This window comes from Etheostoma cragini, chromosome 22 (assembly GCF_013103735.1).
Source record: "Etheostoma cragini isolate CJK2018 chromosome 22, CSU_Ecrag_1.0, whole genome shotgun sequence".
Classification (NCBI taxonomy): domain Eukaryota; kingdom Metazoa; phylum Chordata; class Actinopteri; order Perciformes; family Percidae; genus Etheostoma; species Etheostoma cragini.
This window is the reverse complement of record NC_048428.1, coordinates 21,487,996-21,500,955: the sequence shown is the minus strand read 5'-3', so window position 1 is coordinate 21,500,955 and position 12,960 is coordinate 21,487,996. Positions and strand designations below refer to the sequence as shown.

Here is a 12,960-nt window from a genome sequence, read left to right as displayed (position 1 = left end):
TCTTAACAGACCCAATGCTTCTTAATCCTATCCTGGCTGCATCATACAAAGTTTATAACTTTTTTATAACTCAACAGAACCTTTGAGCATTCAACCATCGTGTGAAATCGATCTAACATCGGATTCAGGTTAGATGCATGGCATCGTCATTTGCATATGACGCACCTAAAATGATATGCACGTGGAAACTATTGACCTGATTGAGGAAGCCCTTAACTTTTATCCCTTAAGCCCTTAAGCCCTTAACTTTTATCTCAAAAGATAGTCAAGTCACCCAAAAACCCATGAAAAACTGTTTCAGTATTTCTCAGCACAGTTTCTCAGTTGCTTTAAATTAGAAACTAACCACTTGCGGCTTCTCTGGTAACTGATCTTAAACACAGAATACACACGAATGTAGAAACATAAAACTCACAGAATAGTCACACATTGGTTATGGTCTACCTGTGAAACGTTCTCAAACTTTAGCGTTCTGTTCGGTTTTTCTTCTAATTGTTGCTTCTGCTTTTCCTTTTTCTACTTGTCAACAACTTCCATGAAATGACCTTCATTAGGTCATCTGTCTCAATCATTTCTGACTTCCTGCCTGTGGCTGCAGTCGACTGGCAGCTATGTACCAGTTTTAAAATCTTGGTGTATGCCAGAGATTAATATGATAAATAAAATATTTATTGAATACACAAGCCTTTGCACATTAAATAATACAGATCTGAACTCAGGTATGCTGATGAACTGGGGATTAATATCACATCTTGTCAGCTTTATACCAGCATGTTTTTTAAATTTTTTTAAAATGCGCCTTCCTTCCTTTTCTGCGAGTGTTACGGCAGTGACAGAAGACAAAATGGTGGCGTGAAGACACCAACGCAATACAGTGTTAAGGCCCTATGACATGGTGGTCTCTGGATGCTTTTATATAGACCTTAGTGGTCCCTTAATACTGTATCTGAAGTCTCTTTATATAGACCTTAGTGGTCCCCTAATACTGTATCTGAAGTCTCTTTATATAGACCTTAGTGGTCCCTTAATACTGTATCTGAAGTCTCTTTATATAGACCTTAGTGGTCCCCTAATACTGTATCTGAAGTCTCTTTTATATAGACCTTAGTGGTCCCCTAATACTGTATCTGAAGTCTCTTTTATATAGACCTTAGTGGTCCCTAATACTGTATCTGAAGTCTCTTTTATATAGACCTTAGTGGTCCCTAATACTGTATCTGAAGTCTCTTTTATATAGACCTTAGTGGTCCCTTATACTGTATCTGAGCTTTCTCTTCTGAGCTTGTGTATTTTCTTCTTTGTGACTTTAATATGCAATTAAAAAACTCACTCTGCTTTGCAGAATGATGTTAAAAACAGTTTTCTGATGATTTGGGCCAAAGAAGACTTAAACTGTACTTAGACTTAGCCGAAACACTTTTATTCATCATTGTCTGCACGGACAAAACCATCCAAACACTTCCTGTGTTTGCTTTCACACATAAGCTGCACCCCAGACACGTATGTACATCTGTCAGTCACACTGTTGTTGTTTTTTAAAGCGTCCGTTATTACAGGAAGAGCGTTGTTCTTCCTACAATAACAAGGAATAATTACATTTTGCACATTCCTTTTGTTTTTTTAAGGGAGATGTATGAAATGTTGCACATCCGAAGCCAATGCATGCTTCTGTGTGTTTAATGTGTGCAAATTCTGACCCAACGATTGCAGAAGAAGAAAAAAAAGATGAAGACACATGAAAGAAAGCGGAAAAATTCGGTGGTGGGTTTTAAGAGTACACGCATGGTCTAACCACAGTTTCCTCACGTGAACAGAAGCAACTACAGATATATCTACAACACACATGCTCATGTATACATGACTGGACAGTCTAAGATGGCAGGAAATCTGGATTTTATGAGATATATAGTGTAAAACGTTTAAATAAAGTCTTGTTTTCAGCAATATTTTTACTGGGTTTTAACATAAAGTACATACAGTACATATAAAAAAAGTTTGATTCTTAAGGGAAACGTAAATAAAGGACAGAGACGTTAACATCAATAAAAAAATAAAAACAGAGACATTAAGAATAATAAAAACATAAAAAGGATTTGACTCGGCTTCTCAATCAGCCGTCATTTCCACGATGTTCAAGAAAGAATAAAAATAGATTCCAGATTTCCTCAAACCTCCTAAATTTACCTTTCACTATCAATAAGTAACCTTCTTCATAGACACATTTATTACCATTTCAACCAGTAACCTATACTTGGTGCCTTTGTGTTCTTCCATTGTAAAGAAATAAGACGCTTTGCTTGGATAGACGCGTCTATGAATGCATGTTCCTTTCTTTCAGTGGCATGTAATTAAAGTCTTAATTAATTAATACGTTATATATGGGATACAGATGTGAGGACTGTCCTCAATAACATCCTCACACTGCTGCTCGGGACACTTTTATTTGATAATACATGCATGCGGTTGTTGATATTAGATTAGATTAGATTCAACTTTATTGTCATTACACAGGTACAAGGCAACGAAATGCAGTTTGGGTCTAACCAGAAGTGCAATAGCAGCGGGTCCAGGATATACACTGGTTCATAAGTGCAGGACATGGATATGTACTGGATAAGTATAGAAATGAATACTATTATAAACAGAATTTTACAGATAGATTCGTCCTATGAATATAATATATAGATAACAAGTATTGTGAACAAGATTTACAGCTGGATATGTACTGAATATAATATACAGGTGGATATATTACTATAAGTAGAATGTTTACAGATATGTACAATGAACATAATATACTATGAATATACAGACGGCTATTATTGTAAACATTCATTACGTTTTGTTGGAGTTATTCGGGACGAGTGATAGCAGATTGATAATATTTGCCGATAGCTTGTCCCAGATATATTGACATGTGGGTTTAAAGAGCCAAAAAGTAAGACTTACATTTATTTAATAGTTAACCCTTGTGTTGTCTTCCCCTTAACCATGACCTTGGCCTTCCAGGTCAAAATTGAATTTATTTTGGTGCTTTTCCAATGTTTTTGTCATTTTTTTCTGATTTATTTGTCACTTTTTCCATGTTCTTGGCGCTTTTTAAAAAACTGAGCTTGTTTAATAACAGGTTTTACACTTATTCTTGGAATTAATGGTCAACAAACCTCATCTATATCAAATTGTACATACGTTTTTAGTTAAAAAGGCAGAAATTATGAATGATCTTAGCTAATAGATAAGATCAGAGGATTTTTTCATTTCATTTCATATATTTATTATACAGGAAAGTTAGAAAAAGTAACATTACATTACAATATAAAAACGGGCCTGACTCAGTTTAAAAACTGGTTTTCAGCAGGTTCCTGTTCTGCAGAAACACAAAACATGGTTACAGCGCGTCATAACAGACATTAATACAAGACATCGATATAGAAAAATAGATTTTGACAAATGAAATCCACAATACACTTACATAAGGACAAAAGACATTTATACAAAACATCAGCAGAGCTGAGCAAATACGGTGAGTGCAAACAAGGCTTGGACAATAAATAAACTAATTTTTTAATGTGTGCAAGTGTAACTATTAAAAAGGAGCCGTTTGTATGCCTTTTTAAAATGCGTGATAGTTGATAATGTTCTGATTTGATACGGAATGTAATTCCAAATCTTTGTATATGTGTAAAAAAAAAAGATTTCTGACCAAAGTTGTTTTTGTATGAGGGAACTGGGATAAGTGCCTGTGAAACCGACCTAGTGAGGCGTTCTGGTTTCACGTGTGTCGGAAAAGGTGCAACAAGTGCTGGTAAGGCAGGTATTTTGAATCTGAAAATAAAATGCAATTGCGTGGCTGTTTCTAAAGTTTTCAAAAGTCAGAGCCTTAGAGCGTTCAAGAGCAATACAATGGTGAGACCACTTTGGAAGGTTACAGTGAATCTTGAGAGCTCGATAGTATAGTCGTGCTATTGGTTCAGTGATTTCCTTCGAGGATGTTGAGTGGATCTCAGATGTGTAGATGTCAAAGTTTAGTCCAGAGACTGTTTTGAAATCATTAAAAAAAGGAATTCAAACTCCATAAGAACAAATTAAACACCCAAAAACTTCAATGAAAGTAATCATTAATGTCGCCCGAAGAATGTTCCATGGAATCGTCCATGTTATTTTTAGGCAATTTGGTTAAAAGAAATCCATATTTCTGATATAAAACACTTTATGTCAGAAATACGGATCTGCATCTCTGTTATAACACATCAAAAAAAGGCAAAATGGCAGAAAGAAACCATCACAAGAAACAAAACTGAAGCACAGACGTGCCAAATATGTTTGTTTTCATTTGTTTTTATTGGATTTTCAGCAAATCGCAAACTGTACACAGTCACGTAAATGTACAAGTGTAAACAAAGTAAAAATGAAAAAGAAAAACAAAGCCTGTGAGAAGACAAATGACACAAAATACGCAGCGTCCTATGTTTTTGTCTGAGTGAAGTCTCCACTTCTGCCATCTCTGTGCATGCAAATCTTTCCTTAAACCGAACACACACCAGTTAAATTTTACATAACATCAACCCGTTGATGCTGTTTAGGAGAATCAGGCTCATGAACGTCTAGCTTTTGCTGCTGTGAGGAACCTTATATGTGTATTTAAGGGAAATTGTGGCTTTACTAAGTAGTTTTTACCTCCAGAGACAATTGTGAAATGTCCCACTGAGTAAATATCTTGGTAATAATTCTTTTGTAAACTCATTTTAGGGAACCTTAACAAAAGCTTTTGTTTATGTGTTCAACAGACAGTAAACTAACCAGTACATTTTCTTGAAATATGGTATTCGTTTGCTTTTAATTTATACAATTTGTATCCCAGATAGTTACCCACAGAAAACAGAATCCAACACAATTAAACAACAGCCCTACAATGAATGGATTCTTGTGAAATTTGTAATGTTACATGTACAGTCAAACTGGCTGATTTAACTTTTAAGACCATAACTTCTGGTGTTGTTCTGCTGGACTGCATCTAATATTTAGCTTGCTTCATGTTTGGAAAAAGAATGGACGAAATAAAATATTAGAAATAAAACTTAATAGTCTATAAATCTTTTAAATACAGGGCTCTTGTATTGGGTTGCAGTATTCTGTGGTCAAGCAAATTAAGAATAAATGAGTTTAAAATTTAAAAAAAAAACTTCAACAATGAGGGATACAACTTTGAAAATTAGACTTTTTTTACATGGCAAATCAGACATATCGGACACAACTTTCATCTTTAATTTGGACTGATCTCACTTGATTTAATCATGATATATGTTGTAATAAATTATTTTTAAATTAACTTTATTTGATTGGATCTGCAACGGCTGCTGGTTCCTGCTCCGCCCCCTTATATTACGTGACTCTTGCGTGGCCTCGTCCAAGACTTCCAAAGGGAGTGATGCATTTTTAGTTCGCTTAATGTGTAAGAAAAAGACTTACATCAGACGTGTCTTGACGTTATTTCAATTATGAACATTACTTTATTGATAGAATGTATTGTCTTATGTTATTCACCAATCAATGTAAGCGTTTTTGATGTAGACGTAACCTAGCTTTCCCCCCCTGTCTCACACATGGTACGGTCCAGTTCAAAGCTCGAAGCGGGAGGAGGAAGCTAGCGTTTTTCTCTTTCACTGTCTATGTTTTTGTTGATGTTTCTTTGGGGAAGAAAGCGCTCCACAGGTAGTCTGCTACACGCAAACAGACACACACACATATGTAATGTCATCGTTGGAAATATATAAGCAATGGTCAACAGTGTTACGCCACTTTTAAATGAGTTGTAAAGTAGTTGCTGTTGTTGTGAAACTGTAACGTAAAGCTAACGCTAGGCTTGTTAGCTAGCGTTAGCATCTCAAAGGTTCAAGATGGACGGCGAAAACGTCCGTTTGAAAGAAGAGATTTTTCGATGTGTTGTCTCACTGGAATAGTTCTGCTCTACAGGATGGACATGGCCACGTCTTTGAAGTCCCTGTTGCTGGCTGTCCAGCACTACAGAGACGGCAGGACAGCGCAAAACGCAGCGCAGCTACAGAAACAAGTGGAGGTAATAAGGACCTTTAATCATCATCATCATCATATATATTTATTATACAGGAAAGTTAGAAAAAGTAACATTACATTACAATATAAAAACGGGCCTGACTCAGTTTAAATGTATGTCTGTCTAATGACAGACATAGATTAGATTAGATTAGATCAGATTCTACTTTATTCATCCCACCGCGGGGGAATTTCCTTGTTACAGCAGCAGCATTTTCAACACTAAGGTAGCAAAAACAAACAAATACACAAGTAAACACACAACAAGCGAACAGCAGACAGTGAGCAGAAGGTACGGCTGAATGTCAGTGACATCAAATAAAGGTTTCGTAAAGGTTGCCATGGTACAGAATAACAATATTGCAGTGTAAGTGAGTGACGTTAAATTAGATTAAGTTGAATATGTAATTGAAATAGTTTAGCAAAAGTAGGTAACCATAAATAATATTGAAAAAGTAAGTACTTTTAACTGAAAACAATATATAAGTACAGATATTAAAGTGATCCAGAGTGTGGGGAGTAAATAAAACACAGGAACAGAACCTACAACATTATCAGGTAGTAATAATCTTAATAACTTAAATGACATAACCGCTAACTACAACGATACCAAGAGACGGGTAGTGGTGGCGAGATGAAGATGGATGCTGTAGCTTTACTGAATGTTTGTCATTTAATTTACGCTTTTGTGGATAAATGTACCTACAATGTTGTCTGTGTGTGTGTGTGTGTGTGTGTGTGTGTGTGTGTGTGTGTGTGTGTGTGTGTGTGTGTGTGTGTGTGTGTGTGTGTGTGCGCGTCTGCAGGAGGTCTCAGGCCTTAAATGTGACCAGCTGCTGTCCTCGGGCCAGGTTCTGCCCCGGGACTGTGTGAGTGGGCTGGTGGAGCTGGCTGGAAACCCGAACACCAGCCAGACCCTGACAAGCTCCATCATCTCCCTGCTGGCAAAACTGGGTACATACCACTTTTTTCACAAAACTCAAATCATGCACACAACCAGCCTGTCTCTCTCAGAGCGAGGGGGAACTTTATGTCTTGGCGATTTGATAACATATAAGTAACATAGGAAGCTTTCGGGAAATGTTCCTGACACAGACTATAATATTCAGATGCACAACAATCCAATCTCACACATCTCACTACTGCTAGTAGATAGATAGATATATTGATAGATACATACATACATACATACATACTTACTTACTTACTTACTTACTTACTCACTTACTCACTTACTCACTCACTTACTTACTCACTTACTCACTTACTTACTTACTCACTTACTCACTTACTCACTCACTTACTCACTTACTCACTTACTTACTCACTTACTCACTTACTTACTTACTTACTTACTTACTTACTTACTTACTTACTTACTCACTTACTTACTTACTTACTCACTTACTCACTTACTTACTCACTTACTTACTCACTTACTTACTTACTCACTTACTCACTTACTTACTTACTTACTTACTTACTCACTTACTTACTTACTTACTCACTTACTTACTCACTTACTCACTTACTTACTTACTTACTTACTTACTTACTTACTTACTTACTTACTTACTCACTTACTTACTCACTTACTTACTCACTTACTCACTTACTTACTCACTTACTCACTTACTTACTTACTTACTTACTTACTTAATCACTTACTTACTTACTTACTTACTCACTTACTTACTCACTTACTCACTTACTTACTTACTTACTTACTTACTTACTTACTCACTTACTTACTCACTTACTTACTCACTTACTTACTTACTCACTCACTCACTTACTTACTTACTCACTCACTTACTTACTTACTTACTTACTTACTTACTTACTTACTTACTTACTTACTTACTTTATTCATCCCCAAGTGGAAATTCAAGGTCCCAGTAGCTTACAGACGTCACATACGTCATAACACTATGGTGAAAACAAATAACCAAAAACAACAAATCCACATGAATAATATGGACAATGAAAGAAAACATACTAAATAAAAAAGGGATGTATAAGCATGACGCGCTCGCAGTAACAGGGCAATTATATTGTGCAAAAGGTGCTCTGAGAATGTGTGTTGTCGTGGTAATAAGTCCAATAATGCAAGGATAAAGGGAGGGGTTGTGCATATGGTCTAATATAGCCAGTAAACAGTGTAAGCAGTACACAGTGGGCCAGTTGCCAGTCAGTACATACAGTAACTACTGTAATAGGAGGTAGTGGAAGAGGGAGGAGAGGCAGAGAAGTCAATCTCTCCTCTTCCCTCCTGTGAACCATTGTAGAGTTGTGTGGCTCTGGGAACAAATGACTCCCTCAGTCTGTCAGTCGTGCATGGCAGTGTGTGAGATGATCATGCTCTTCTGCTTTGTGATGGTGCTGTGTACATCACAAAGCATCATGAGGCAGTCATTGTCTCTAAAGGATGCTATCAGTTTTCTGAAATGCTGTTTGAATATGGAAATGAGTCGTTATCTAACTCTAAAGTTTCTGTGAATTGACAAATGTCAAATAAAGGTGTATTTTGAATGATTACTGCACTTTCCACTTGTCGGAAAGAAGACAAGTGGAAAACAGGTCTGTAATTAAAACAGTGTCAGTGCAACCCCCACCAAAAATGTATTATAATATCCTTTATATAGGGGGGGGGGGTTGATACAGCATAGTATCGCAATATTCTCAGCGGCAATACTGTATCGATGCACAGGCGCCATGTATTGATCTTTCATTATATACAGTATGTGTTGGTCCGTTTGTCTACTCGACAATCCCATTTTGCAGCCATAAAACAGAGAAATTAAGCTTTTGAAATAAATCAGATGTTGACAACGTTTCCTTTTGGGTACGTCATTTGAAATTGGGAAGAATTAGAAGTTGGAAAAAGGTTATAAATTGCAATATATCGCGGGATATTGCCATACGTTTCTATCTGCTATTAAAGTGATGGACTCCAGTTCAGCGCCCATGATAGAGCCAGCTTTCCTTACCAGCCGGTCCACTCGCCCAGCATCCGTCTTCTTAGTGCTTCGTCCCCAGCATACCTCCGCGTAGAAGAGGACGCTGGCAACAACAGACTAGTAAAACATCCTGAGGAGCTTCCTGCAGACGTTAAAGGACCACAGCCTCCTCAGGAAGTACAGCTGTCTCTCCCCTTTCTTGTAGAGTGCTTCAGTGTTGTTGGCTAACCAGTCCAGGTGTATCCCAGATACTTGTAAGTGTTTACCACCTCCACATTGACCCCCTCAATGGAGACTGGCAGCAGAGCGGACTTAGACCTATGGAAATCCACCACCATCTTTTTTTTGGTCTTAGAAGAGTTTAGTTGTAGGTGGTTGAGTTTGCACCATTGCAGAAAGTCCTCCACCAGGCCCCTGTACTCCTCCTCCTGCCCATCCCCAATACACCCCACAATTGCAGTTTTGTCTGAAGACTGCTGCATGTGGCATGGCTGTGTTGTAGCAGAAGTCAGAGGTGTACAGGGTAAACCGGACTGGGAAGAGCACAGGACTAAAATAATGTCACATTAGAACAGAAGTGATTAAATACGAGTTGTGGGTTTTACCTTGAAGTATGTTAACAGGTTTTCTTATTCTCTTCCAGGTATAATGACTCTCTAGAAAGGTCACTGCTATGCTGCTATTAATAACAGGCCAGTGAGCGTGTGATTCCTCTTTCTGAAACTAAATCTTTGTCTTTCTCCCCACCTGTGTGCTCTGTCCTTCAGCCTGTGATGATGACAGTCGGGAGATCCTTAACAGCAGCTACAACCTCACCAGCACCCTGGCGTCTGTCATCCACTGCCACAGCGCCACAGCAGGAGAGCCCCTGGTACTGCAGGTAGGTCCACCACCTGTGGGTCTGCACACAACTGCGTTCCCCCCTGTGCACAGCACATTTCAGTATGCATATTAAATACTGTTTATCAAAACAAGAAGGCCTTTACAGCTGAAAATGTATTGTGTAATATGTATTGTTTTACTACCTTGTTGTTAGCAAAGCTTCTTTAGTGTAGGGCTGCTCAATTATGAGAAAAATCATAATCACCTTTTATTTAGGTCAAAAATCATGATTATTTAACATGATTATTAATTGGCTTTTGAGAAGATAATGCATCTTTTTAACTTTAAAAAAAACAGTGAAACACCTAAACAAATCAACAGTGGAAACACCTTGAACTGGGAAGTTTCTCATAATACTTTCCCCGTTGACCTTTTAGGATTCCCCTTCAGAGCACAAGACAAAATAAGAGCTTACTTGCCAAATGTAATGTGCAAAATAATCATTTTTCTTGATTAGGAGCAGAAATCAAAAACCCACAATGCTGTTTGCCTTTCTTAGTATTCTGTTTTTATATATACTTTCCATACTTGGGAATGGAATACCCGATAAATATATATATACACATATATAATAAATATGACGTAGATGTAGCAAAAACTAAAACAAGCCAACAAAAAGATTGAAAAATATATAAAAGCCGGGTGGCGTTTCAATTTCACTACAGATCATAGGAAATATGGACACTTTCTGGTGTGTTTTTGTCTGTTATTTGTATACAACTGCAACTAAAAGGGATATTAAGCCAGTATGGCGGTCTATGATCTTCAGGGATCTGTATATAGCAGCCTCTTATTTAATTTTCAGCTGGACATTATTACACAAAATTAATATCTTCTGTCTGCAGATATGTCTGCAATGATAGGACAATTCAACATTCTAATAATTGCACAGCCCTACTTTGTTGTTTGTTTTGTTTTTATTATTTTATGAAATAAATAAAGCAGAGTAGGCAGATGATACCTGGCACATGTTGAAATTAAACCCCCTATATCAAGGTACAGTTCAAGGTCGAGGTTGAGCTATTTTGAGCCACGAAAAACCTCGACCTATAAATGGTAAATCCACTAATAGATTATTTGTTGTGATGCTCGATTATGGGGAAAAAATGTCATAACAAATATAATCCAGATTATTTCTGTCAATCTTAAAATCACAAGAATTTAACATTACAATAATTTAACTTACTCGTTGACTTCTGAAAAGATGTGCAATTGTTGAACTTTTAAAAAAAACAACGTGGCAAAAGTTAAATAAATCAACAGTAAAAAAAAACAGCAACAAAAAAACACACATTCAGCTGAAATTGGTCTTAATACTTTTCCTATTTAAACTTTATTTTTTCATTCATAACACAAGGGAGAAAAATAGGAGTTGTTTTTCTTGATTATTCTGTTTTTTTGGGGGGGTCATTGGGAGCCAAAATCCTGATCCAGATTAAGTTTTGAGTCATTGCACAGCCCTGTTGTGATGTTGTGTGTCCTTCAGTGTTTGCAGGTGCTGCAGAAACTGACCTACAACACTCGCGTCTTCCAGTCTACAAACTACATCCATGAGCTCGTCGCTTTCCTCATGGCCAACATGTAAGAACCACGTCTCCCAGTGTGATTTAATGAAGCCGAAGGTTGTGTTTTCTCACGTCTTGCTTTGCGTCTCACAGCCAGTCTCAAAATGAGGACATCATCGTGCCGTGCCTCGGCCTCATGGCCAACCTGTGTCGAGACAACCACTCCGTGCAGAGCCACATCAAGTCTCTGGTGAGTCAGTAACTCACGCAAGGTGTCTGTCGGAAAATATGTTTCACAGGATGGTTTAGAGCAGTTTCCCAAACATAGGGTCGGGACCCAAAATGGGTCGCAGACCCGTTTTTATTGGGTCAGCAATTGGGAGAGAGCAGACTAAAGGCTCAGCATGACCTCAGAATGACCTCAGCATGACCTCAGCATGACCTCAGAAGGGCACTTTTAAAAACCGAACCTAGACTAGATCAGCTGGTTGATGTCTTCAACCAGACACACACATCTCATTAAATTCAAGTCAGCATTATTTAAACAAATGTTGGTGTCGGTACTGAGGGATGATGGGGGGGAGGGGGGGATGAGAACATGATTTGAGAAAGGGGTGAGACACAGAAAAGAGAATAGAGACCTTTTCTGTTTGCTTTTATAATGGAATAAATATACTTCATATACATGTAAGTTCATGGTTTTGTGGGCACCCAGATAGCTCAGTTGGTAGAGCGGGTGCCCATATATATATAGAGGTTTACTCCTCGACGCAGCCGGCCCGGGTTTGAATCCAGCCTGCGGCCCTTTGCTGCGTGTCACTCCCCCTCTCTCTCCCCTTTCACAACTTCAGCTGTCCTGTCCATTAAAGGCCTAAAATGCCCCAAAAAAAAAAAAAATAAACATGGTTTTGTTACGTAAATTCGGGTCCCGGGAGGACACCATATCTCTCTTTTGGGTCTTGAGCTGAATAAGTTTGGGAGCCACTGGTTTAGAGAATGAATATGCCTAGAGCTGAAACAATTACTTGATCTCTGATGTGATAGAAACTTAAATATTTCTGGATTTTTTTGGCTGTTGATCTGGAAAAGAAAAGGCATTTGAAAGAGGCACCTTGGACTGTGGAAAACTGTTATTCTTTCTTTATGTCTCTTCTTGCCTCTCAATGTTTTTAATATTGATTGTCCACATGATTCTGCAAAAATGTCCTCACAAATCGTTTGTTGGTTCATGTTTAATGTCGCCATGGGGAAATCACATCACATGGTAATTAAAAATGACATTAGGACATACAAGACAAGGAAGAAGAAAAAACCATAACATGTGGGGGGGGGGTAGATTTCCAGACCAGCTGGGAGAAAAAGAAATAAAGATAAATAAATGACCAAATCAACCTATTATTGCACAGAACCTTCATTTTTAAGGAGTTTGATGGCCTGTGGAACAAAAGAGAGCTTAGATCAGTATTTTGTAAACATATGAGCACAGTATCGTCGTCCTGAGGGTAGCAGTTCAGATGAGGAAGCGGGGGGGGGGGGGGGGG

At 37.8% G+C, this 12,960-nt stretch overlaps 1 protein-coding gene across 1 annotated transcript in view; it reads left to right on the top strand.

The window, feature by feature from the left end:
• The first annotated feature begins 5,602 nt into the window (after positions 1-5,602).
• The window catches only part of cip2a (cellular inhibitor of PP2A), a 19,950-nt gene continuing 12,592 nt past the window's right edge, over positions 5,603-12,960 (top strand). Inside the window, exons 1-6 of the mRNA XM_034861698.1 lie at positions 5,603-5,712; positions 5,974-6,076; positions 6,879-7,026; positions 9,800-9,912; positions 11,401-11,495; positions 11,573-11,669. Coding sequence (XP_034717589.1) covers positions 5,975-6,076; positions 6,879-7,026; positions 9,800-9,912; positions 11,401-11,495; positions 11,573-11,669 — 555 coding nt within the window. The 5' untranslated portion in view covers positions 5,603-5,712; position 5,974. The remainder of the gene's footprint in view (positions 5,713-5,973; positions 6,077-6,878; positions 7,027-9,799; positions 9,913-11,400; positions 11,496-11,572; positions 11,670-12,960) is intronic.